This window comes from Hylaeus anthracinus, unplaced genomic scaffold (assembly GCF_026225885.1).
Source record: "Hylaeus anthracinus isolate JK02 unplaced genomic scaffold, UHH_iyHylAnth1.0_haploid 5, whole genome shotgun sequence".
NCBI classification, from domain to species: Eukaryota; Metazoa; Arthropoda; class Insecta; order Hymenoptera; family Colletidae; genus Hylaeus; species Hylaeus anthracinus.
This window is the reverse complement of record NW_026535322.1, coordinates 6001083-6028122: the sequence shown is the minus strand read 5'-3', so window position 1 is coordinate 6028122 and position 27040 is coordinate 6001083. Positions and strand designations below refer to the sequence as shown.

The window sequence follows — 27040 nt, the reverse complement described above, 5'->3', positions numbered from 1 at the left end:
AAATATATTTTCAATAAATCAATTCTATTCTGTCCTTATATACCAAGTACAAAGAAAATATGTTTATTAAATATAAATGCAAAAGTAAAACAAAAGATTATTTGTTTCAAATATACTATTTATGTCAAGTTTAAAGAGCGAAATTGTTATTGATCAATCGTTTTTGGCACCAGTGCGGTTATAATACAGTACAAACATTCTTATATAAAATTCATGGACTTAAATGTAACAGCAAATAAAAATTCAAAATTTTGTATAAAAAAGGAATATTTAACGTAAAAATGTAAACTAAATTCTAATATTTCTATTGTAAGTATCTAATACCGATATTTAATCTCTTTATTATTCACACGTGCAAAAACGATAAGATAAGTTGATTGAGCTGATTCTTCTAATTATACATAATTAAATTAATTGCTTAGTCATTCATGTAAATGAAATTCATTCTCGGAAGATATTTAAAATGAAAATATTGTTTATCAGTATAGGATACAAGTATAGTTATTTACATTTGGTGTTCCATGTGTTACTGTTTTAGTATTTATATGCTTATTATAAATTCCTTATATGTAATAAATTATTGATATTACAAATTCATTACATGCGGGAAGTATACATTCCGCTGAAAAACATCGATGTACATTCGCACACAATTCGCGAGTATCCGTAGTGTATGTTACAATTTAATAAGGAGTTCAACAACATATTTACGATATTAATTTTTTAATAACACAAAATTGAAGATATCAGCCTATAAAGTAGTCAATTATTAATATACGATTTTTAGCATTTTTTTTATTACGTCGTAGATATTTTACAATTGGATCCTCTGCGAAATAGTAATCCATACTTATATTCTTTTTCCTACTTTGGGAAAATAGTTTGATATTTCAATATTATAAACTATACATTTTTTGCTTACATTTATATGAAACATGATTCAACAAATTTGTAAGAAAAATGTTCTAGCAAAATAGTCACCAAATTGTGAAATAATATTTACAAATAATAACTCGGTATATTGGTATATGGTATATTAATTTTTTATCTGAAATAATGTATAATTAAAATGAACTACTTTCATTCTGATGTCTTCAATTTATTTCCAATAAATCTCTTTTCTTCCGTTAAAACATTATCTTACGCACACATATATGTATCCATATATGTGTGTATTTATACATATACACGTATATGTTTGTATGTATATGTAACAAATTATATATTACCTAAATTAGACGTAGAGTTTAGATAAGATTTTGTTCTGAAAATATTTAATAAGTTTGTAGATAAATTTTCTATAGCCATTATTTTATATGTAATGAATGCTGTTAAACGTTTGTCTTACTGTTGAGTAATGCAATTAATATAATTTCAATGAATGATAGGAATCGTAAAATACAGACACTTCACTTCACATCAACATTATGTCAGGATCCTTAAAATTTCTTCCACAATTCCTGACATTAATGTATTATTGTCACCTTTGCCTTCAATTAACAAATTGCCCAATGATTTCTGCAAAAAGATAATTTCATCTTACATTAGGATCACTTATTTCTTATATTTTTTCTTAATACTCGCAAGTTAAAAGTGTTGTTTTTCACTCACATCATATTTTAATAAAAGGCACACATGATGTCCTTTTAGAGATTGTCCATATACAGATGCAGTGTCTTTAATTTTTTCCACAAGTGTGAGATTACACTTAGAGCAGATTAAATTTAATGTAACATCAAAGTCTTGAGAAAGAGCTATATCTTTTCTGATTTTGTGTATAAGTTGGCCACTCTTAAGTAATTCTGTCAGTATATCTTTGTGTGAAAGATGTCCAAACATAAACTTACTGCACGGCAAAGGTATAGTAAAATCAAGTTTTTCCTGCAATGTACTTTCTTTGTGTTCTAACATATACGTAAATGTGCCCCTTAATTTCTGAGCAAAAGTTACCTCCGAAATTAAAATAGTAAATTGTGTTTCTTTACTAGTATCTGGAGGCAGTTGAAATGGCAGTTTTATACCAAATTCATCTCCTAGCTAAAAAAAGAAGAAGTATCTCATTTTGTCATTATGCTTAATAAATGTTGTGTACAATGTAAAAACTAGTAAATTTAAACTGACATGCGATTAAGAGGTTACTTATAAATTGCTATATAATTTTTCTCTACTTAATGTTGACTTCCATTAACTTACATTTCTCATTAATTTCAGTGAGGATGTATCTAGAACGTCAAAAACTAATTCTTTCACAAGTTGTTGACAATTATTTTTAATGAGTATTGATGCAAGTAATTTATTTGACTCGTGAGGAATATGTTTTAATTCATACATTATAGAAAGTATTTTATTTTTAACTAACTCTTCGTATGAAGTCAATTGTTGGAGTAAGGTTGTATTTTCTTCGGAATTTGAAAAATTATATCTTAGATCTGGTAATATTTCTTTCGACGGCGTTGAGATTCCAGCTGTTTCTTCGTAATCTGAAGATTTTTTATCCCTTTTACTTTTAGACTTCTTTGATTTTCGATGTTTTGAATCGTCATCGTGAGCTTTCTTATGCTTCTCCTGGTGTTTTGATTTTTTACGCTTGACATCTCTCTGTTCCGAATCTTTTTCACCGAATACCTCTGTATACTCATTAATATCAGTAGTTTGACTTTTTTCCGAAGAAATATTATTTTCCAACCACATATCAGTTAGTTCCAACTGATTGTCATATCGTTTCTCTTTCATTTCTTTAACTTTCTTTTTAGATTTTTTATGTCCCTAGTAAACACAATTTAATAAAGTAATGTCATTTATTAAACTATAAATAATACTTAATTTTTAATCAATGTTAACGGTTATTATATAAAAATATTTAAAACGTAAGTAGATACAGAATAAAAAATTACTTTTTCCTTCTTATTTCCTTTAACTTCAACATTTTCTTGAATCAAATTATTTTCAATAACTCTGTGCTCTAAAACAGGTAATCTTTCGTCTTCTCTCAAAGGCATATCTAGGTCAATATTTAAAGCTCTATGTGGATCATTTGCATCTACTTTATCATAGTCATCGCTGTCACTTAGTTCTGCACCTGGTGGAAGTTCACCTATACCTGTATTGACTACTTGAATTGGATAATCATCGTCCTGCTCGTCTTCGGAAGCTGATTTTTTGTCTACCCGAGTTTGAATAATTAAAATTAATGTTCAAGTACCGCGAAATATACATAGAGTATTATATAAAATTTAAACATACTTTTTTTGGATTTCTTCTTCTTTTTACCGTGTATTTTATACCTCTTATGATTGTTTATAACTTTTAAAGACACTGGGATATCCAACTCCACAACAGGAATGTTTTCAAACTCTTCATAAATATTCGATGAGTTATGATATGATGTAGAATTCTTGAACGTGCCTTTTAAGTAATGAGGATTGTTTTGTTGTTCCATTTTTCTTGCTTCACGACGTTTTTCAAGTTCTTCTGGCGATGGTTCATTAAATTCTCGTTTAGAATAGGAATCATTTGTTTTATCTGTTTTAATGAAAATATCATTCATATCTAAATCTTCTGAATCCGAACTTTCCGATGGCGGATCATTAATCCATGAATCTAAATCGAGATCTTCAGGAATTGGCACCTAAGGAAGAACAAGATAATATTTCAATTGTATACAAACTTTCACCATACAAGGAACTTCTATACACCTTATGTAACAAACATTTTATTGAGATGGAAAAAATATGACAGACAATAAAGAGAATTGTTACCTTTCTTTGTGCTTTAGGTGCAACAGGATTAAGTTCACCTTCGAATGCTTCCATCAGCTCCTGTGCCAAACCAGGATTTTCTTTCAAACATTCAAGTAAAACTAATGCAGAACTAGATCTTTCTTGAACTTCTAAGTCCCCACTGCACACAAAAGCTGCTATTTTATCTTTCAGTTCATAAATCTATAAAATAGAAAACCGTTTACATATTTTCACAATGTCATAATTCTTGGTAAATTTTATATAACATTTTATTATTTTATTATACCTGGTTTATTACTTCAGTATCCCCATTTTTTTCAGCAGTACATAATGTTGCTGTAGCAAGTTTCAGAATATTATGAACATAAACAGCTTGAATATGTCCCGGTAAACTAGAAGCTTGTGATCGTAACATCGACTGTAATGTTGCTAGAGGGTCGTCTAATTCACTATTAATTCAATGTGTTATCAAATATATTTCAATCCAACTATTAATATGAAACGATAGAAATATATTATACAATACCTGGAGAACTCTCCACAAATCCATGCAGCAGCATATAAAACTTCAGACATTGTTGCTCTTGGCTGACCTGTTAAAAGGTACGAGTTCTCCAGCAATAAGGCACATTGTTGAACTGCATATTTTCGTATAGCTTGTACACGAATCGCTACATCAAGTAATTGAGTTGCTACTAATGGTCCATGTTTAGTACCTTCCATTCGTGTAAGTTCAACCAATACAGATATGTACCTAGAAATATGGGTATGTGTTGTGTAAATTATATAGCTAAATAAAAAATAAATGTTTTGTATGTATATCATTACTTTACCATTCAAAGTATGTAACAAATTGATAGTTATTTTGTGAACAGATTTGAATAATTTTTGAGAGTAATTCATCTCGATAAGCAGTGCCCTCTGCTTTATCCATATGCACCATTAACTTCTTAACTATCTCCATCAAATTTTTCTTTGAAACCATTCCATACAGTAAATCCAAGGCACGCAATCTTATACTTTCATCTTTATCGTCCAAGCATTGCATTATAAGATCTTTGTGAGCTTGTACGCTCTTAGGATGAGTCTTTAAAATTTTCGACATTGCTAGTAATCCCAAGTATTTCAAATTTTGATCAGAATCTTCTATCAGTATCCTCAACTTTTGAACACACAACTGTATCGAATCGGAGTGATTTGGCATGCCAGATGAAATTGAAATTAATACAGCTATTACTGTATTTATACATTCATATAGCAGAGACATTGCAGATGTACTAAAAATCAGTAATATTACCACATTAGTGCTAAATTTGATATGTTAAATTGTTGTATTTACATAATTAATAGTTTAGAAAGTAACATAATAAAGCAATGGTCGTATACAATGAAAAAGTTACAGCAACAAAATACAATTGTAAATGGTTAAAGGAAGAAAATATTTAAATAAAATTTCCATATAAACAACAATAAAATATGAAGCTATCTTACAAGCAATAGTCAAACCTGTTAATGCATTATTTTGTTATACTTATCAATAAAAATACATTAAATACCTGTGTATCAAATTTGTAAGGGGTTCTATTAATTTTTTGCCAAGCCTAGGTTCTAGAGGTGTCAATGCGCCAAACTGTAAATATAATTGCACTCTAAGAAATATGACAAGATTTAATATACGGACATTTCTAAACATAATTTACACAATATACGAAATGATGCTCACAGATACTAGTAACCCTTATATCAATATCTAAAAGTTTCATGATGCGTCAATATCCAAGACACCCAGATACCCACCATGAAATTTTGCATATTATTTCATGAATCATTGAAATGAGTACCTGAGTATTGATGTAAGAGTTATAAGTAAACACAGGCCGCTAATGCATACTCCAACTAATATCTATATAATTACTATAGTTTAGTGAGAAAATAATCAACTAATATGAAAACCTTGAAATCAGGTCAATTAGTGGTTGAGTGAGTCGCCGACCCATTTTCGGCTCAATCAGTGTTATAGTGGAGAACTGAGCACGTGAAACAAGATCAATATTACTTGGCTCATATGTGAAAAATAAGTATGTGTAAATGCAGTGAGTCCTTTAGCTATGCAATTAATTCATTCCGAAGCTTTCTGCATAAGTTTTATTTTCTCTACAATACATTTAGTACAAATCTATAAATACTCTTTTTATTGTAAGAATGTAATAATATATCTATGAATTTGAGAACTCACTGCATTTATAATTATAATAGTGAGCCTACATTTCCATTAATCTGTTTCACTTTGTTTCTATAAAATTTAAAAATGATATTCACTCACCAATTTAATAATTTTTATTAGCATCCAATTATTGGTAGATGTTGTCATAAGCTTGAAAAATACAGGTGCTAGACTTAAATAGTTTTTCGGATTCTTTCTTGCTAATTCGCAAACTACATTAACTGCAGCACTTTGCACACCGCTATCTGGATCTTCTAATTTTTCTTTCAATCTCGGAAAAGCAGGCCGTAAGGCCTCTGGAAATCGCAAGAAAACTTTGTACATCATTAATACAGCTTTCTTGCGTAGGTATGGCTTTGTAGATGTTAATAATGTCATAATGTCGTTAACTAAATCGCGTGCAAGATCTGAGCTTATAAAGCAAGACAAGCCGCTTAGAGCCAGTCCAGCATCATACTGGTTTTGGCTATTTAAGTCTTTACGAATCATATTAGTAGTTAACATCAAAAGCTGCAATAAATTGTTCCAATAAATAATTCTGTGTTTATTAAGAATAATTCAATTATGTTACAATAATATAAAGTCTTTAGAAACCTGATGAATTCATCAACTCCAAAGTGACTAACTTCCCTCTTTGTAGAACACTGACACAAATCCTTTACATAATCATTTAATGGAGTAGTTTGTTTATAGAGATATTAATGAAGTAATAAAGTTTCATATTGCTGTTTATGACTACTTGTAACGAAATATACATTACATTCATCAGATTTCTTTGAGACATTAATTATATGTCAATTTCAAATAATTTCATACTTCTGTATCTGCATGAAAACTTTGACTTCCTGCCAAGTAGCCAATTCGCTTATACGTAAATTTTGCAGATGACATCACTTCGATTATGTTGAAACCAGCCCAGCTAATATCATACCCCAACATTTGAAGCTGAATAAATTTAAATAAATTACATTAATAATAGAAAAAATATGACTGGTTACAATTTATACACATACTAAACTTACATATGTCAGCTTTGCTACAGCATTTGCCTTGACTGCAACATTATCTTGTCGTAATTCTTGTTTAATTTCTTCTATGCATTGTGCAATATATTTTGCCTATAATAGTATAAAAATATTAGTAAAAAAAAAAAAAAAATTCAAATCATTAACGTAGATACAATTGAGGTTATGTCGCTGTAATTGATGTTTGAACCCAATCTACATAATATAATTATGAACGTACCTCGTTTTCCTTGTTGTTCCTAATTCCGCGGACTAAATCCGTCAAGTTTTTGTCGAACATACGTTCGAAATTTCCTTTTACTTTACGGAGAGCCATAATGGCATTTAAAAAATAAATGGTATATTTTCAATATCGCTTTAATGAATTTTTCTACATCCGTCCGAAGGTCCGACTTAATCGGATAATTCGCTTTGATTGCATTACCGTATGTTAGAAACCTTAAACTTCAATCACAGTCTTACATTTACATTTTTTGACAGATCGGCGGATAAGAAAGTCCCTCGATGATGAAACCTAAGAATTATCGCAAATAGACAAACTACTCAACATTCCTGTTCATTACGCAAAATTTTGCGAACACAAAATTCCCAAGTTTTGTCAAATTTCGGAACTGCTAGTTATAATTCGTCTGTTTTGATTGGGTACATTCCAGCCATGAATTCATGATTTCTACGCTACACAGTTGGAACTCCTTATACAGTTTTCATGATTCCAGCGAAAAAACTGATATTCTGGGGGACTTTCTAGAAAAGGGTTAGTAAATTGAAATCACAATTCAGATGAAATAGATATTGATATATTTATATAAAAGCACAAATGCCAATTAATGGACTCAAAAATGCATCGCCATTTAGCGGCGGCGATCGAACTATTTTTTCACATATATTCACATCTTTTACTTTTTCCTGCACATTCATATAATTTTACATCGTAATTATGATAAATCATCTTCTAATTGTTGAATTAGATAATAATATATACAGTTATTATATACAGTATATATACAGTATATAGAACCGCACAAGTTTGTCGTGAAATAGTTCCTACTTCGCGCCGCTAGATAGCGCTTCGCTTATCGGTATTTTAATTTAAAAAAAGTATAGAATTTATGTTTTGAATAATTTCATTTTTGTGTCGCCACCTAGCGGCGTTTGGTGGAAACTATTTTACGACAAGCTTGAGGGGTTCGCAAAGAGATGGAGCCACCAATGTCTCGATTTGAGTGACGAGCCGTAAAAGCGGTCCTACGCGGTCACTCAAATCGAAACTTTTCCACTGAAAAATCAGTAAATTTCGAAGCGTTCATTCAACTTTCCACTTTCCGTCATTCACGGTGACATTCGTCTCGCTTGTACCCGATTGTTGTTAGTTTATATTTACGACGCGACAGTCCTTAGTTTTTCATCCGTTTATCGAGCTTCTGGACCGCAACGAGAGGAAAATGCCGATTGTACTTATCGTCCTGGACACGTTGCGACGGTGCGCGAGCGCGCGCCTATCGACCAGATCCTCGTCTCTCCTCTCGTTTCCTCACTGTTAACAATCATGTATGTATTTCACTTGAATCCCAGCTACGGCAACGCCTCGAACGTCTTTCAGGGGATGGAAAATGTCCAGTCCCCACGTGGCCATGCGGGAAGTACGAGAAAGAGGAGGTTGAACAGTTCGTTGAAAAGTTGCTTCACAGTTTCCTCTTCCGAACGTCACTGTTGCGTTTAAATTGGTCCAAACTGTCCAGATGAGCTCGACAGTGTCCCATCGTCGCGGAAAATCGTGTTCCGCGCGTTTTGGAAACCGAACCGTGACTTCTGCCTAAGAATCCCGGGAGCCGAGCTTTTTCATCTCGATGAGAATCCAGCGAGAAACGTTGTGAAGTGAATAGTCGTTATAACGTGACGAGTGACCGGTAATTAAAGCTGCTGAAGTTAATTAGAAAAGGATCCTATCCGAGAAGAATTTGGAAAAGAAGAGAATCGGGATTTGAGATGAATTAAATGGAATCGGAATAACCGATCGTAAAGTGGTCGAAATAATTCGATGTCGCGGTATGCGATAGTCCTATAACAGGTCGATGACGTCCAAGTGCGTCAAATTTGACCTGTTTCGGCCGGCACAGATACGGGATGCCCGGTTTTACCAACGAGACGTATCGCGGATGATGCATAACCAGCGAAACGTACTTTACGTAACCTTGTAGCTAAAATGAATCGAATCGATGGTTTCGTTGCTTTAAAGTGCACCTAATAGCACCCTCTCACATCGCAGTGTCGAATCGAAACGTTCGTTGCGTCGATGTATTTCGAATCAGAAAACCGCGATCGAACGGTTTCGTTGATAATTAGATCGTCGTAGAGCTTGCTAGAAATGTACCGGAAAATATGCGGTTCGATATCGAGAGAAAAGAATATTTTTCGGAAAGCAACGGACGTAGAACAAAAATCGAATTTCGTGGGAAGGACATCGAACCAAAAATCTATTCGAGGGAAATCAGTTTGTCGAGACAGTAATGTTTCGATAGATTCGACGCAAGCTTGATGATACTAGAGTTCGGAGAGTTCGTAGCGTAAATAAAGACGGCCTAATTTTTAATCGTTCGAGTGCCGCGGATTTTTCCAGATATCCAATCGAAAGATGCCAAATAGCGTTACGGTGGAGCCTTACTCTGTATCCACACTAGTTAGGAGACGAAAGTGACCGGATTGGGAATTTTGGGATTGGGATAACGGATCGTTTGTATTGTATTAAATTTTTAATTTGTTCAAATAGAAGCTAAGAAATTTCACAATTGGTTTTAATATTTAAGGATCCACACTGGCTGGGAGACGAAAGTGACCGGATTGGGAATTTTCGGACAACGGATCGTTTGTTTTGTATTAAATTTTTTATTTGTTCAAATAGAAGGTTGAAAACTTATCTTTCTTCGTTTATTTATTAATTTAGAACTTTCTTTTTTAACACATTTTGGACAACAGCGGATCCAGATAATAGAACGTTCGGGGTATTCGAATAACGGGAGTTTGGATGTTGAGTACTCCACTGTATTATGCTTGGCTAATTCCGTATGGAAAAATACAATAATTACGAAGTTCATAAGAGTAAAAATACCGATTCCGATACAACCTCGATGAACAATGTCATTAAAGACAAACATTGAAAAATCCGAGAGCGCAGGCACCTGATTAAACGAACCGATGGACTGGCACCTTTAAACCCCAACGAAAAAATCACAAATGCAGCGATAACACGGGGAGTCTCCGATTAAAGCGACCTTCGAGTAATCGACGAATCGCGCGAGAGACGTTGCAATTCTCACATCCGCTAGAGATACAAAGAAGAACGGTAGATAGTATCAGCCAACATTGCGAAATAATTTTCGGCGATGCCCCCGAAGCATTTTCCGTGTTCGATTCGGGATCGTTTCGACGAAGGTTGACTATGAAAGCGAGGGGAATAGAACCGAAAAAATTCACCGGTAAGTCGAGAGATTTTCTTTTCTATTTTATTTTAAAAATTGATTCAACGAATCGTTTACGATTACACTAGTTTACAGCCAAAATGTACGTTCAATGGCACTATTCTTTTTTTTTCTTTCTTAGGTATATTGGCCTGGTAAACTCGAAAACCGCAATGAAAAACTTTTGTAAGGATAGCGATGCAAAACTTACGACTCAACAGACATTTTGTAAATTTTCGATCAATTAAACGTAATGATGAAACACGACACAAAGTTGGCACTAAGAAAACGTAAAAATAGCTAAAATTACTACTTAGTTAATTACTAATTAACTAACGCCAAAATTATATAGCCTAAAATGTGAAGCTACCTCAGAAAAACATCGAAAAAAAATTCAAAACCTCGTATCTCGAAATTCTATCCGTACAAAATTTGTTTCGTTTCGATCCTCGAGTTTAGCGGGCCAAAATATTAGATTGTCCCAAAAGTATCTTTCGCGACCTAACCCAGACCTAATACATAAGACAAAAATTTAGTTGCATCGTATATACGTAAAGATTTGTTTATTTCGTAAACCAGTGTTATTATCAGATTTCTATGTTAGTAAATCACCGATTAATTCGACCTAATCTTCATCGAAATAATGTTTTATATACAGCTAATGGGAATACCGATAACGACCCCACTTAAATGCGTTAAGATCTCTATATTAAGCGATGAACGTACTAAAATGTACGGAATGCTCCTGTTAATCATTCGAAGTTTGCCAAGAAGAAAGGTTGAACCGGCATGCGTGATAATCACTTGCAAGACAAGGTATGTAAATACGTGAAAAATAAATAAATTGTTTCACGCTGTCGTGCAATAGTTTTTCCGTAACAAAGTGGAAAATATTGTTTCTTTGGTGTAATTCAATAATGTGATTTCTCGAATGGGTAGAAAATCACGGAACGATAGTTGACTCTTGTACCCCCAAAATATTCCGTCACTTGATGTATTGTATCAATTTCTAGTTCCGAAAAGAGTCGGGAAAATGTATTCTGTAAATTTTCAATTCATCTGTGCAATCGATACTTTTTAAGTTACGCAGTTTGACTGCATCGATTATTATGCGTTATCGTGCCCGCGAAAAGTATTGATGTGGTATCAATGTGCTATCAATGTTCTACTTAGTATTGACTTGGAGCAATCAAATCTTTCCAAGTATTTTCGCGGGCACGATAACGCATAATAATCGATGCAGTCAAACTGCGTAACTTAAAAAGTATCGATTGCACAGATACATACTACATTTTTTTTACTAGACAGCCACATTTTTAGTCAAAGATTACTATTTATACATAATACGAATAATAATACTAAAGCTAATATACAGGGTCTAAACAACTAGATTCTAAACAATTTAGATATAAAATCGGCATCTTTTAGTATATAGTATAATTCTAAAATTATATATAATATACTATAATCCTGAAATCCATTCAGGATGATTCAGGAATCAATTATTTTAAATTCTACATATATATATATGTATATTATATTACATCATTTATTATTTGGTCTTGCGCTCAACAAAACGTACAATTATGTGATTCTTCCATATATTTCTCTTACAATAACGCATATTAATTTACACCAATTGTAAATTGCATGGCCCTATCTTTAACATTGTCTATGATATTAAGACAAAAGTGATATTCCGGCGCGCCACACCACAGGGTTAATAATTTACCATGTACGGTCAATTTACCATGATCTTAGTGGAAAGAAGAAACATGTGTTTTGTTAACTAAATAACAATATAATAATAATAACGTAACAGAAACATTTATTTACTTACTTAGTATCGAATAGTCCTCCCATTTGCTAATAGTAATATCGATTAATCGATAAGGTAACAGGAACTCTATTATCGTTATTCCTCCTATTGAATAGAGAAGTTCTTCATACTCGTCACCTAGTTTCACCTGGAATGAAAACGATTCGTCAAAACTTGACCAAAAACTGCCAGTGAATAATTTTATCTATAATACTTCGGCCAAAGTAATTAGGAGAAATTTTTACCAATTCATGATTTTTCTATGTCTATTCAAGCAAAGAAGAAATGACGATATACGTGATACAATTAGAACCACGTTTTCTGGAAATATCGACAATATGAGAACAATTAGTTGAGACTTCACCGGCGGCTAGTATGTAGCTGATATTTTTTATCTTAGTGGGCGGAAATATTGGCCGCTCGATAATGTTTAATCTATATTATGTAAAAGAACAATCAAATATGCAAAGCATGTCGCTTTATGATCGCTCTCGTTATATGATCATTTTAACAAAAGAAAACGTTTTTACATTTCTATGTATATTGACCCACGTGCCGTTTCATCGACTAAGTAAATGAGGTATTAAAACCTTCATACACCGAGTCATTATTTTCAAATGTGTTAACCATGTACACAGATAAAGCCGTTCGTACATTATAATATTAGTGTACACAAGGTACCTTTCGCTCGCTTTGACACAGATACGCGCTAGGACGAACGTTACCTTTCAACCCCCGACATTTGTTTCCCTTTGCGAAAAACTAATTTCGGTAAAAGCATGAGTCCATTGGACAGATATGTAACCTACCGTTGGAGGTTGGTTAAAATTTCTTTTTAATTCCGAGGGGGTAAATTTTGATAAAAAAAAAAAAAAAAAAAAAAAAAAAATTATTCGAAAATACAAATGCAATACCATTAAACAACTGTATAAACAGTCTGCGAGTGCCGCATACAAACAGTAACGTTGACGCAATACAGTCTCGTTACACTGTGAACTCTGATCAGAAATATAAATTAAAGAGTTTCAAACAAGTGGAGCGCAGTGTTCGAGTGGTTGCGCCTTGTGCAACAAAACACAGAATGACCTCTGACTACAGGGGCCCTTCGCAAGCTTCAGGAACCACATTTTCAAATAACCAAAGTACACACAAAATCAATCTCCCTAAGGTAACGCAAAATTATTCATTTGTCCACGGTAAAGTGCGACAGACGCATATTTCGATAACTATTGACGATACGAACAATTTGTTTACATGTAAATTGTAGGATACAGTGGACTCTACATTGTGGCGTGAACGAATTTTTTTTTTTTTTTATACTATTAATTTAAAAGATACGACGGCGAAGTTTCGTTTTTTAGATGGAACTTACAGGGCGTACTCCACGTGTAAAATAAAATTGTTGATTTTCAGAAGAGTCAAATTGAAATGACTGATTCGCTGATAGAAACGTATTTGCATGCAGGCAGTGTTCCGTGGCGGCAACAAGGCAGTGGACCATGAGCGTGGGATTCTCGACTTCGAGTTCGACAGCCAGATATACAAGAGTCGAATCCGAGTACGAAGATGGTTAATAGGCATTCTAATTTCCCTGTTCACGTGCCTAATTATCATAAACACGTACGCTACGGATCAATTTCGAGCGATGCGATTCGGAACTATCGTCAACGACACCTCGCAAGGTACACTTCAACGATTTACAGTATCGAATAATTTTGAATCGAGTAGCTCAAAGCTAGTCGAGTATTTTCTTCGAAATTGGAACGAAGTTCTGCGAAACTTCTTATAAATACAGGGCGAGGCATTTAAAACGGGCGACCCGAATAATTCGCTTACTTTTGAGCGATAGGAAACAATGTGTCGAACAAGAGTTGCTTGATTTTAAGGGGCACGTAATGTAGCACCAATAACTTTTTTTTATCAGTGGAAGCATAGAGGAGTTACGAAGCTCGCTTTTGTTTTTTATTTTTTTATTTTTAAATAGAATAGCAGAGTTTCTGATACACATTCTGATAGAAATTCAAAACGAATACAATGACCCGTAGTTGAAGGTCTTAAGGATTTAAAAGTAGGTTTTAAAAGTTTTAAATTACGAAAAAGAAACATCGGATAATTATGCATCAGCATAATATAAATGATAACACGTTATTAAAATAAAATTAAAACGAGCATAAAATAAAGTCCCTGTCTTACATGTTTTCTATGTTTTCTAGAGAACTTCATGGACTTCAAGCCTTTCTTCACGCCCGTGGCCAATTCTGGCTTCGTAGTGCGCAACAAAGGTTGCCGAATACCAGCGATGGATCCTTTTGATCCAGCAATCAAACGTTTCATTCGTAAGGAGGCACCCTTCGTTTGCGAGATGGGAGATCAGCTACCTCTCGTTGATTCGAACAACACAGCAGTGTTCATAAATCCGGATGCTATACACCATTATTACAACAATACGAAGGATATCGACTGCTGTTGGCGTCCTTTCTGGCGAATGAAAGACGAGGACAATATCGTTACGTCAGTAAGACTGCTTATTTTCCTGTAACAATAACTACAATTTTCGAAGCAATCATTGCTACAAAAATTTCGACCCGACACTTTTATAAAGGTATCGGATATCAGATTTCTCAAACCTCCAGTTAAAGTTCAATGTGTGATCGTAATTAACAAATCTGACTCCACGACGTGTTCTCGATTCGATCGAAATCTATTATAGTTTTCATCATTTAAACAGAATATCAAGGTAAATATCTAACATTAATGCATTCGCATAGCCGCGTAGCCTTCGCTATCGTGGCCGCTCCAACGGCATACGCGCCCACTGATTGGTCGGGGTTTTCTGTTAATATCTCCTTAACGAAGCCTCGAACAATTTATTTATTTTCGCTAAGGAAAAAGTTGTTTCAAATCTCCCATGCCTTGAATTTTTCATTTGCAGGTACGACAACGATTGCTCCGCTTTCCAGAACGCGACGACCATCAGAGCTGAGTTCGTAAAAATCGAATGTTCACGAAACAACGAAGTGATATACAAGGACTACCACGCGTTTTTGCCTCGTTTTCGTTCGTTGGAACAGAAATACGAGAAGGCGAGAGCTGCCAGGTTCAAGTCCGAACATCTGAGCTTGCTGATAGTTGGCCTCGACTCGGTTTCGAGACTGAATTTTCATCGAATGATGCCGAAAACCGTCGAAGCTCTGCGGAAGCTCGGAGCAGTGGAAATGATGGGCTACACGAAAGTAGCCGACAACACGTACCCGAACTTGGTGCCTGTTTTGAGCGGGCTGTCCGATGACGAGCTACACCAGTCATGTTGGCAGACTAAAGACAAACCGTTCGACGGGTGCCCGTTCATCTGGAAGAACTTCAGCGCAGCGGGTTATCGTACCGTTTTCGGCGAAGACGCCTGCGCCATGACAACGTTCAACTACTTGAAACCTGGCTTCCGGGTCCAGCCGACCGACTATTATTTGAGGCCGTTTTGCATCGCGTCGGAAAAGGACATCGGCAACACGCACAAGTGGAACGCAAATCTTTGCGTGGGGACCAGAAAAACATTCGAGAATTTATTAGACTATACCCGAAAGACGGCCTCGCAATTTGCCAAAGTGCCATATTTCGCGATGTTCTGGCAAGCCAGTTTAACGCACGATTTTTTCAACTACCCGCAATTAGGCGATGACGCCTACCATAAATTCGTTTCTTATCTATCCAGCAAACAGTTGCTGAACCACACGGCATTAATAGTGATGAGCGACCACGGGATGAGATGGGGCGATTTCCGCGAGACATATCAAGGCAGAATGGAGGACAGCCTTCCGTTTGTGTTCATTGTGTTGCCGACCTGGTGGAAGGAGAACTACCAAGTGGCCTGGGCTAATCTTCGAAAGAATGCGCGGAGCTTGACGACAGCGTTCGACTTGCACGAGACCCTATTGGATCTATTGGAGTCGAAACATTTGGAGGAACCGCGCCTCAAGGAGCGTTCAAAAATGTTATCGGATGCGAAAAGTTTACCTCGCGGGATTAGCTGGTTCCTGCCGATTCCTGATTATCGTACATGTAGCATGGCAGGCATAGCCAGCCACTGGTGCATGTGTCATACTAGCAACGATGTTCCTTTGAATGACGAGAGTTACCAGGATAAAGCAGATTTCCTGGTCGCAGAATTGAACAGGATGTTAAAGAAATTCGTGCAATGCGCGACTCTCAAGTTAAAGGAGATTAGAGCCGTTAAAGCGTGGCGAAACAAGGGTGATAAATTTGATCTCGTTGATTATACGATCACAATTCAAACGGAACCTGGTGACGCGATATTCGAGGGGACGGTGCGATACAGAGGAGAGGATAAGACTAAAAAATTGGTGGGATCGGTTAGTAGATTAAATGCGTATGGAAAACAGAGCGCCTGTGTTGACGAGTTCAACATGAGGTTATATTGCTATTGCTTGTAGAATTAACACGTTTTGGTAACTTTTGTAATTTTATTTTGTCTACGGCTCTAATTTCTTTATAGCATGGAAAAAGTATGAGTTTCTTCAAATATAATTACACGTTTATGTTTTCTTCTTGTATTTCATAACGATGAAATCAAACTAATATTTATTTAATATTTAAAATACTAAATTTCAAAATATTAAAGGACATGCAATCGTCATGGTTACGATAAATGTATGATAATTTTTACCAAATACAAATGACCATTTACTCGAAATAAAAGAGTACAACAAAGTTTGATGTTCAAACAATTCAAACATAGGAAGACGTTTCTGTATTAGTTTATAATATAAATTTAGGATATAAATCAACAAAATTAACAGATGTAAATAGAATAGGTGTATGATAATATTTAAGTTATTGAAGGCCTCATTTAAACGAACAAGTAACAAAAGAGTTACTACTCGAAAGTTAACAAATTGTTACAACAAATTACATTATAATCGACGAAAGAATTGTGCTTCAATTATAATTTGTAAGGAGATTACATTCGAAGGTGTTGGATAAATTTCTGCAAAGCAAAAGATACGTATAATTTAACGCAAAAATTTTATAATAAAAATGCTAATTGTAAATTAAATAATTGAATAGTATTTATTAATGCTAATGGCTGATGTAAATTTTACTGTAAATAATATTGATAAGAAAATTGTAACACATTACTTCGCTTAATTATTTGTATTTGAATAGGGAATCCGATACTTCAAAACATGGTCGTTAAGTCCCTTCCACTCTTTAAATGCAAAATTTCTGATCATATAAGACATTCATGCATCACTCACGCATATTAAACATGAAATAACTTATTTTGTTAAATAAAGTACTCAAACATTTCTGACATCCACATAAATATAGTGGTACCATGTTAAATTGCCGAGTGTCTAGCTAGGGCTAGGCGAGATCTCCACCACCAATACATAGTAGTAAGATATCACAAAATCACGGTCATGGGAAACTTAAGTAGTTGTTTGATCGGTATGATATTTCACAGTTACGCCAATGCATACCAGTTTTTATTCGCTCTCGTCACTCTAATGTTTCTCCTTGACGCTCTTTGTCACGCGGTAGACTTTTAATGTGAACAGTGCGACCAATAACAAAAATACTTATACCTCGAGGCGGAACGGCGAATTTTATTAACGTGGTACCACCGTAATTGACAATGACATACTTGACCAGTCCTTTTATAATCAAACAGGAAGTATGCGTATACGTGGTGGTTATTATGTCATGCTACAAGTATTCAATATAACTGACCTAACAAATGGCTACCACGTCACAGTTGGTATCCATGGTATTTTTAAGGAAGCAAAAACACCACTTGGTATAGAAACACACAAAGTCATCAGCACATGCACTTCAATTATACGCACATTTTAGTGTCACTTTATATATACATTGCACTTAAAGTTCTTAGTTTCCCCTTATTCCATTATAAATTCGATTTATAGAGTTCTGTTGAAGTAGATTTTTTATTTCTGAAACAGATACAAATTGTGTGAACATATTCTAACAGTTTAAATAATTGCATAAATTAATAATAATAATAATAATATAGAAGCAGTTTACCTTCTTTTTGTGTACTTGTGAATTCTGTATCAGGGAATGCAACATCAAATGTGATATATAAAGTGCCATGAAGATTATTATTGTCATAGTTAGGCATTCCTTCTCCTTTTTTCCGAATACGAGCTCCTGGTTTGGTGATCTTGTCCCTCTGAATGGATACCTTGTGGCCATCTAAGTGTTCTATGTCCATTTTAAAGCCTATCAAGGCATCCTGCATAGATATAGTAACATTTGTATAGAGGTCATCGCCAATTCTTTCAAAAACTAGATGTGGCTGCGTTCGTATTTTCAAAATTAGATCTCCAGGATCTCCATCCAAATGCGGTTCACCTTCTGCGGTAAATTTGGTTTCTTGCCCATCTACCATACCAGGTTCCACTTCAACCTCTAACACTCGTTCTTCGGTAACAAATTTAACATTTGGACATTCTGAGCATACTGCTTGCTGGGTCATTTGAAATCTTCCATTTCCCAAATTGCGAGTAACTAATTCTTGTCTACAATTACATTTTCTTGTTCCTTTAGCTGCCTTCATAACTGGTTTGTTTCTTGTGATCTGAAAGAAACATAGAATTCAAATTCTGCTTACTACTTTAATTAATCACGAAATCTTACCTCTATAAAGTTTCCACTATACAACTCTTCTAATGTAACCATTAAATCCATTATGATATTGGCACCTTTAGGTGTTTCATGTTGTTGCTGGGACTCTCCACCAAAATGAAAACTAAAATCTCCAAAGAAACTAGCAAAAGGATCGGCATTGTTCATCATACCATCTCTCTTTAAACAGTCTTCTCCACATCTATCATACATTTCTCTTTTTTCGTTATCTGAGAGAACTTCGTAGGCTGCACCTAAATCTTGGAATTTCTGCGAAGCACTTGGATCATCTTTATTTTTATCAGGATGCAATTCTTTTGCCAGTTTTCTGTATGCCTTTTTTATTGCATGCTGACTTGCTGTTGGCGGTATGCCTAAGATGGCATAAAAGTCTCTTCTGCAAGGACATTGTATGTGTTGTTTATGATTAACTACAAATTAATAAACAATCCAAATTGAAGATATAAAGTTTCAAGTGATTCAAAGGAAATACTGTTTGCTTTTATAACACATGTTATCACGACGAAACGTTATTTAAATAATAAATAAAGGGAAGGTACCAGTCTGACAAATGAATGGTTCATAAAACAAGAGGTTATAAAGTTATTGCAAAATAACTGTTCGTTACGTTATCTGATAAATAAATTGTACAAAAATGAATAGCTTTTTACTTACCCTGCTACAGTTAGAACAACATATACTGTTAAATTTATGAACAAAGACAAAATTAATTTTATCGCTGCCATCCTAGCAGACGGTACAACAAACATCGATGCTTAATTCGTGGGTGCTCCTGATTGGTGCAACGAATTCAATTTATCCCGTTCTGATAAGCGAAAAACGAACTTTCAGGCAAGTTTGTATGTAACGATAAAAGGGACAGTAATTTATGCTATGAGAGCATCTAGGCTTCCAATAAATCTGAAGTTTGCCGATGTGTTTGTTTCGCTTCCTCCTGTGGAAAATGTTCCTGTGGAAAATGTTCTAGGGTATTGCTTATCACTGTCTAGTACTAAACAAGCGAGTCCAGTATTAGCCGTGCTGTGAGACGTGGCAACAGCGCTCAAATCCAGATCATTGGCCCTCCTGGTTCAATGTTTTCAATCTACATATATCCTATAATACGTGAGCTTGGCTCCCCTTCCCTTGGACCCTGGTCCACTAATCGTACGACAGTCACCGCAGTCACAGTTTCACTGACACAGATAGTACGTCAATTGCTAGTTTGTGGTAGATAGTCAGTGATGGTTAGTGACAAGTGATAGTTGTTGACGAAAAGGCAATTGAGACTGTAATTAATAAATCATTAGTTTAAACATGTCAGTATGTAAATTCCTTCGAGTACTCTTACAAGAAAGTTCACTGAAAGAAATTCAATCACAAATCACATGACGAAAGCGTTCTTTGCTAAAATTACTGTCTTATAAAATATTTATAGGTTATGTAAACTAATTTATCTCTCAAACATTTCTCAAAATGGAGAAACATATGCATTTATGGAAGGGTGTTGATAAATTGTCATACACTTTTGGCGACAAGCCGAACGGCATCATTTGCAGATTGGTTACTATTAAAGATCATATTTTCGTAGCAACTACCTGTAACAATCTATATCATGGAGAGGTATCGTTCCTGGAGGGTTCTCCTTTATCATTAATTTTCAAAAGGGCTCAATTTGATGTGGTTGACATAGCATCCAATTCGGAGCATTTATTTATTGTAGATAATAACGGACACGTTTTAAAAATAAATCCTGAAAATATGAGTATAGTGGATACAATAATTCTAAAAGATGAAGTCAAATATTGTAGCCATGGGTATGTTCAAAATTGTTACTTGTCTTTTATGTTAACTTTTAAATCTTGCATTCTGTACTTTCGCTATAAGTTGTTACTTATTATAACAAATTATGTTATTACAGATATAAGCAGGAAAGCGAAGTTCTTAAAGTGAAATCAATAGCAGTCAGTGACCAAGCAGCACTATTTGTGACAGAACATGGACAGCTCTGGGCTAGTGGAAATCAATCGCAAATAGACATCAATAGCATAGAGCCTAAGAAAGTGAAGTTTTTTGAAGGCAGAACTGTGTTTACTGTTTCATGTGGTTTTAATTTTAGTGTAGTTGCTGTAAGAAAAACAACAAAATCTATGAAAGATGATACAGATAGCGAGAATGAATTAGAGGAAGAAGTTTTTGTTAATTCGTGTCCTCAGTGTCTCGATACGGTACTATTAAGTCCTACGAGTTTGACATCATCAGATACTTGTCCAACTGGACTTCATGTGCAACAATTCAGCGAAGATCACTCAACCACTTCCATTAGTGCTTTATCTATTGCTAGTAAAGAGCGTGACACTATTTCATCTGTGAAAGTTGTTAAAAGAGAGGAAGCTTCTAAAATAAGTGGAAATGAAGATGAATATGCTTTTAATCCTACAGATTCTGATAAAGAAGAAAAAAAGAATGTTATTTTTATAAACACAGAAGCAGCAAAACAGTTCTTAACGAGGCAATTGTCCTGGGTGTCATCTTATGGAAGTGTTAAAGAAGACATACCTTTGGAAAATGTTGAAAAACCAAGTAGATTAATCAAGCAAAATGTATCCAATGTAGCTAATTTGGTGTATGAAGGAGTAAAAAATGTGGGAGGTAAAGTTGTTACATTATCTAGACACATGAGTGGAAGCTCGGACACCAATGAATTTAAAGATGATAGTAATGAACATCCAGAGGAACAAGGAGAAGAATGGTTAAAACCTAGTACCACCAGTTTGGCATTAAGTTTACGCTGTGAAGAATTCCCATGGTCATCAAGTACTGGCTCTTCGGAACATGAACTATCTCAGCAAGGTTTAAATGAAAGAATTAATACATTAACGCGCACTGGCAGCAATATTTTGTCTACTGAACTGTGGACATGGGGTGATGTGCAGTATGGACAATTAGGAACAGGAGATATTATTATACGTTCACGACCTATTTTAGTAGCAAAACTTAGTAATACTGGACTTAGAAAAGTTTCTTGTGGCGCGTTTCATATCCTTGCCTTAACATTAGATGGCAGGGTCTTTGCCTGGGGAAGAAACAATCATAAACAGGTGACATTGGAAACAATTGCATATCAAAGTGCACCTCAATTGTTTACTACAAAATTATATCCAAATGAGAGGGGCAAAGATATCGCAGCTGGTACTTTTCATAGTTTAATCATGATGCATCATGGTTTATACTTTATTGGGCGTTCTAGGTAAGTAACTTACTACGGTAACAGCATCATTGTTTTTACTGAGGAAGGAATTTTTATTATGGTTTCAGTAAGGCTGGAGAAATGTTCTATCTTGACATTGAGACAAGCAGTGAATACAGTTCACGACAAATTTTTAGTTCTGGTGAATATAGTTGTTGTTCTGTGATAAATGAACCTGAAATAAATATTTCTGAAGACTTAGTAAACGATCAAGTCTTTTTGGAAGAACTATTGATCGTTTATCAACATTTAATTAAACCATTCCAAAAAAAGGGTGGGGCTATGCAAGAATCAAATGTTTATGAAACATTGTGTCGATGTTATACAGAGTTATTAAGTTTTAGTGCATTGAATGTTGTTAGCTTATGGGACTATTTCAATCATATGGGTGAAGCATACGAAGTAACAGTGATTGCTAATGTTGAGGAATATATTACTGTGTACAAGTACTATTTAAATGCAATATGTGATGTCATTTCTCTGAGTGGATCTACATACATTGCAAAAATAATTGAAGTACCTCAAATTATAACAAATTTATTTTCAAACAAATTAAGAAGTAATGAAACCAAGAAAGTTACTAATGAAATTATTATCACTATGGCATTGCAGCATCCACTGCGCAAGTTAAATAGGTAAATATTTATAAACATAAATTTAATATATAAGACCATTATTTCTTGGTTTATGAAATAATGGATTACATGTTTACATAGATATAAAAGCATGATTTTAAATTTGATAAAGTGCAACAATATAAAAATGGGTGTAGAACGATTGCAAGAAGCTCTAATAAAATGGGAACAAATATGTGAAATACAAGAGAAGCGACAGAAAGAGGCTGAAACGACTAAGCTATTTTGGGAAAGTTCTGGGAAATTGGGAGAATTATTGAGATCTCCTAACAGAAGACTTATAAGAGAATCACGAACGCATCCTATATCAATTCTTAATTCTGGAAGGTTTTCTACACATTGGTTTGTTTTATTAACCGATATATTTATTCATGTTACTGGAACTTCCCATATAGTTCACCCACTTCAAACTCTCTGGGTAGAAATTTTACCAGATTCCGAAACAGCACAAGTATGTTAAATAAAATTGTATAACAACCAAACTAATGCAAGTTATAGCATAATTTCTTGTGCATGTATATTTCAGAATGCTATGTCAGTAGTAGCACCAGAAGATACGTTTATATTATATACTCCAACACCTTCTGAACGTAATGAATGGTTACACGCTTTACAAAATGCTATAAAATGTAGCCTACAAAGGGTTATTGGACATGTACCTCCAATAGTACGTTCTAGCTCCTTCTCTTTCACAAAGCACAGTGTTTTCAAAGATGCAAAGTACACTGGTTCGTAAGTCATTAATGACAGTATTGTGTATCATGAATTTTTTTTGTTTTTTACACTTTAAAATAATTATAATGCAAATAATAAAGGTAAAACAAATATAATACTTTCTTTTACACATTTAATGTTGTGAAAATTTAGATATAAAAATTTCGTATCAAGTTTAAAAATGAGCTAGATAGCAGGTTTAACCATTAGCAAACATTTTTTTTTCGGCTGTATTACGAAAGTTGTATGTCTCTTAGTTTGAGTACCCATTATAATGTACAGGTCGATGGCTTAATGGCAAGCCTCATGGTTCCGGAAAATTAGAATGGTCTGATGGTCGTATGTATACAGGACAGTTTCATAAAGGCGTTATTCATGGTAACGGTAAAATGGAAATTCCGTCACAAGGAGTGTACGAAGGACAATGGAAAGATGGTCACCAAAATGGATATGGAACAATGAAGTCAGTTTTTTAAATGAATACTATTAAATAGATATTATTAACAGATATATTAAATAACTGTATTCATTTTAGATATAACAATGGAGACTTTTATGAAGGATACTTTAAAGACGGATTGCCACATGGCCATGGTGTTAAAAAAGAAGGTCATTTTATGGCATCCGTTGCATCTGTTTATATCGGAGAATGGGCAGCAGGTGTGAAACAGGGCTATGGAATTATGGATGACATTATGACAGGTATTGTTACATGATCAGTATTACAGGAAAATTAAGAATCTATTAAGAGATGATAATTATTAAATAATGTATAATTATAGGTGAAAAATATTTAGGATCTTGGAGTAATGGTATGAAACATGGATGTGGTTTAATTGTGACTTTAGATGGTATTTACTACGAAGGGGTTTTTATGCAAGATGTTTTAACGGTAGATAGTTAAATATTTTCCTAGTTTTCGTAATGTGCGTTATAAAAAAATCAAAGTTAACGTTGTATTTAATTAAAGGGTCATGGAGTCATGGTGTTTGAAGATGGTACTCATTATGAGGGTGAATTTAAATCAGCTGGAATTTTTAATGGAAAAGGTACATTAACATTCCGAAGTGGTGATCGATTAGAAGGCAATATGAATGGGGTATGGAACGAGGGAGTAAAAGTTATTGCGACGCTGCATATGAATAAGGCTTGTGGAAACGTGCAATCTACTTCGAAACCATTGTAGGTAATTTGTCGATTAATATTGCTTGACGTTTATATTTAGATAATTTTTCTTCACTTGGTATAGATCATTTGGAAAGCTATGCGTATCGCCAGATCAAAAATGGAAAGCCATATTTAAACAATGCTATCAACAACTTGGTGTTCTTGAGCCAGATTCGAAGACTACAAGTAGTGCAAATGATAAGACTCTTGAAACACAACGCGCGTGGCAAAATGTTGCCAGCATATTGACTAAATCTCGTCAAAAGACATCACAGCGAAAAAACCTTTTAACGAATTCTTTTAATAATAAAGAAAAAGACAACGAAGGCACAGATGAGTTGGATAAAATTCCTTCCTATGGGAAAGAAAAGCTTACTATTGATAGCTATAGCGAAGTTCATAAATATTTAATTAAAGCTTTTGAAAGTCCACATCATCCATTAGGCTGTCTTTTGACAGAAGCTGCTGCTGTATATACAGCTACTTATGGTGGCGTAAGAGTTCATCCTTTGCTACTTAGTCATGCTGTATCTGAACTTCATAGTATTACCTCGAGAATATATGAAATAGTTACTCTATTGTTTCCGGAATTACCACGAGGCGGGAAAGAGTATGTATTGGAAGCAGAAAATGAAGAAGAAAGGTGCGCCTTAAGTTATAATTAACTTCGTATTTGTCTTGTACACCATTGTTTATTTATCATTATAATTGTTTGGTTCTTAATAATTGTTCATTAGTCAAGTTATAAGTGCTGCTGGAATACTCTATCCAATATTATTGCCTCGTGTGCACTCAGCACTTTTTGTACTATATGCTCTACATAATAAGAAGGAAGACGACGCTTATTGGGAGAGATTAATGAAATGGAATAAGCAACCCGATATAACGTTAATGGCTTTTTTGGATATCGATCAGTGAGTAATGTTACTAATCGAAAGCAGGAATTGTTACATTCGTATATAACTAATTGGTGAAATTACAGGAAATTTTGGAAAAATGCAAGTGTACTGAATTTAAGTGAACACGGATTGCAGTATAAAAGCGAACCGTATTTCACTGATGCGATAGAAACATTGCAACAGTTGAAAACCACGTTTTCTCCATTAGAAAAGTTGCTAGTTGTCAGAAATACATTTGAACAAATGACTCAAGTAAGCTATATTTCTATCATGTATTTCTGATCTTACTATTAAACCGTTATATTTTGTTTATATTAGACAGTTCAAAAACAATTGGGTTCTGCATACTTATGGACAATGGACGAACTATTCCCGGTTTTTTGCTTTGTCGTCGTTCGCGCCAGTGTGTTACAACTAGGCAGTGAAATACATTTCATAGAAGACTTTATGGAACCTTATTTACAAAACGGAGAACTTGGAATTATGTTCACCACGCTCAAGGTCAGATATTGTTCTTATTAAAAACGATGTAAATGTCAGAAGATTAGGAAGTATATATTTCTTCCAGGCGTGTTACTATCAAATACTGCAAGAGAAAATTAACGTCGTCGATTAAAAGCTAAAAATCTTGTATGTTTGTAAATCTATATAAATATGAACGAAGGAATAAAATCCAATAGCTCTCATTATAATAAATTTTAAAAGCACGAAGATAACATTCAGCTGTTAGAAAAAGTTATTTCAAATTCTAATATCATTTAAGTAAGAGTAATATAATTTACACATGTTAAGATCTGTTAAATATATATAAAATATATATTTATATCTGTTAAACGTAATTAGACGTATTTATTATAATTAATATCAATATATTTATAGTATGAATTAAATTACATATTACATCGATAATTCATGATAGTGTAGGTAATGATATTATATGTTATATAATTATACAAAAGTGCAAATGTGCAGTGTATATACATTTAACTTGGTGGTACAGTCATTTCATTCCACCATTTGTTGCGTTCTACTGTATTTTGAACATAATTCAAAGATCAAAAACTTGAAAATTTATTTATAGTAATTCTTTGTACATATATGTTTATACATTATTTTCAAGAAATAAAAAGATTTCGATAATAAATCGTGAACTGTATATTTTAATGTACATAGTTTTAAACATCAAATTCTAATCTCACATTCATATTACACTAATAAATCAGCCTTTTAAAACAATGAATGGGATGTATAATTACTCCCGAGGAAGGATCAGTACTATAATTGTTAATAATTATCCTTTATTATTCATGAAATCCATTGCAATTATATATTTGATAGACGTGTCGGGCCGGTTGCCTGCCCGTAGGCGCAACCGTGCCACCTCTTCGCGCATCATGTGCTTCTGATACCAAAATGCTGAATCAGCCAGAATTCCGAAATGTACAGAAA

General features: G+C 34.1%; 4 protein-coding genes and 1 long non-coding RNA gene across 7 annotated transcripts in view; 2 read left to right on the top strand and 3 right to left on the bottom strand.

Annotated features, from left to right (window-relative positions):
* Positions 1 to 457: 457 nt before the first annotated feature.
* On the bottom strand, positions 458 to 7538 carry LOC128895895 (AP-3 complex subunit delta-1). 3 transcript variants are annotated; one of them, XR_008461879.1, is made up of 15 exons: positions 7210 to 7536; positions 6987 to 7082; positions 6781 to 6909; positions 6064 to 6474; positions 5297 to 5370; positions 4574 to 5017; positions 4267 to 4494; positions 4027 to 4189; positions 3759 to 3941; positions 3244 to 3628; positions 2895 to 3163; positions 2194 to 2766; positions 1612 to 2037; positions 1349 to 1518; positions 458 to 1264 (listed from the first exon to the last, which is right to left on the bottom strand). XR_008461879.1 is itself a non-coding variant. In XM_054158873.1 (14 exons), the coding sequence occupies exons 1-14, from the start codon at positions 7303 to 7305 to the stop codon at positions 1426 to 1428; spliced, it is 3570 nt and encodes a 1189-aa protein (XP_054014848.1). In that variant the 5' UTR covers positions 7306 to 7538; the 3' UTR covers positions 458 to 1425. The 3 variants fall into 3 exon arrangements, 2 of the variants coding, with proteins under 2 accessions (XP_054014848.1, XP_054014847.1); XM_054158873.1 differs by lacking the exon at positions 5297 to 5370 and adding an exon at positions 5694 to 5767 and having other exon boundaries at positions 458 to 1518; positions 7210 to 7538; XM_054158872.1 differs by having other exon boundaries at positions 458 to 1518.
* Positions 7539 to 10418: 2880 nt separating this feature from the next.
* Positions 10419 to 17413, top strand: LOC128895720 (uncharacterized). The gene is made up of 5 exons (XM_054158571.1): positions 10419 to 10462; positions 11103 to 11260; positions 13729 to 13945; positions 14477 to 14774; positions 15196 to 17413. The coding sequence occupies exons 2-5, from the start codon at positions 11234 to 11236 to the stop codon at positions 16709 to 16711; spliced, it is 2058 nt and encodes a 685-aa protein (XP_054014546.1). The 5' UTR covers positions 10419 to 10462; positions 11103 to 11233; the 3' UTR covers positions 16712 to 17413.
* Positions 11971 to 13715, bottom strand: LOC128895726 (uncharacterized). The gene is made up of 3 exons (XR_008461847.1): positions 12509 to 13715; positions 12285 to 12411; positions 11971 to 12200 (listed from the first exon to the last, which is right to left on the bottom strand). It is a non-coding gene; the product is annotated as an uncharacterized LOC128895726 (long non-coding RNA).
* The window catches only part of LOC128895722 (dnaJ homolog shv), a 25313-nt gene continuing 15595 nt past the window's right edge, over positions 17323 to 27040 (bottom strand). Inside the window, exons 2-5 of the mRNA XM_054158576.1 lie at positions 19602 to 19719; positions 18939 to 19323; positions 18324 to 18879; positions 17323 to 18232 (exon numbers count right to left, since the gene is read on the bottom strand). Coding sequence (XP_054014551.1) covers positions 18168 to 18232; positions 18324 to 18879; positions 18939 to 19323; positions 19602 to 19696 — 1101 coding nt within the window. The 5' untranslated portion in view covers positions 19697 to 19719 and the 3' untranslated portion in view covers positions 17323 to 18167. The remainder of the gene's footprint in view (positions 18233 to 18323; positions 18880 to 18938; positions 19324 to 19601; positions 19720 to 27040) is intronic.
* On the top strand, positions 20005 to 26758 carry LOC128895714 (alsin). The gene is made up of 14 exons (XM_054158554.1): positions 20005 to 20743; positions 20848 to 22176; positions 22245 to 22811; positions 22893 to 23262; positions 23338 to 23539; positions 23808 to 23988; positions 24061 to 24227; positions 24308 to 24417; positions 24496 to 24707; positions 24775 to 25335; positions 25430 to 25606; positions 25675 to 25843; positions 25910 to 26092; positions 26160 to 26758. The coding sequence occupies exons 1-14, from the start codon at positions 20403 to 20405 to the stop codon at positions 26205 to 26207; spliced, it is 4617 nt and encodes a 1538-aa protein (XP_054014529.1). The 5' UTR covers positions 20005 to 20402; the 3' UTR covers positions 26208 to 26758.

Bases quoted from the DNA above. Each gene is read 5' to 3' on its own strand.
- LOC128895714 (XM_054158554.1), top strand. From the start codon at position 20,403: ATGGAGAAACATATGCATTTATGGAAGGGTGTTGATAAATTGTCATAC. The intron at 24,418-24,495 runs GTAGATAGTTAA...ATTTAATTAAAG, and splicing joins TTATGCAAGATGTTTTAACG to GGTCATGGAGTCATGGTGTT. The intron at 25,844-25,909 runs GTAAGCTATATT...TGTTTATATTAG, and splicing joins CATTTGAACAAATGACTCAA to ACAGTTCAAAAACAATTGGG.
- LOC128895720 (XM_054158571.1), top strand. From the start codon at position 11,234: ATGCGTGATAATCACTTGCAAGACAAG. The intron at 11,261-13,728 runs GTATGTAAATAC...ATTTGCATGCAG, and splicing joins ATAATCACTTGCAAGACAAG to GCAGTGTTCCGTGGCGGCAA. The intron at 14,775-15,195 runs GTCAGTAAGACT...TTTCATTTGCAG, and splicing joins GACGAGGACAATATCGTTAC to GTACGACAACGATTGCTCCG.
- LOC128895895 (XM_054158873.1), bottom strand. From the start codon at position 7,305: ATGGCTCTCCGTAAAGTAAAAGGAAATTTCGAACGTATGTTCGACAAA. The intron at 7,083-7,209 runs GTACGTTCATAA...ATACTATTATAG, and splicing joins GGAACAACAAGGAAAACGAG to GCAAAATATATTGCACAATG. The intron at 6,475-6,780 runs GTATGAAATTAT...AATTTATTGCAG, and splicing joins GTTTTCATGCAGATACAGAA to CTTTTGATGTTAACTACTAA.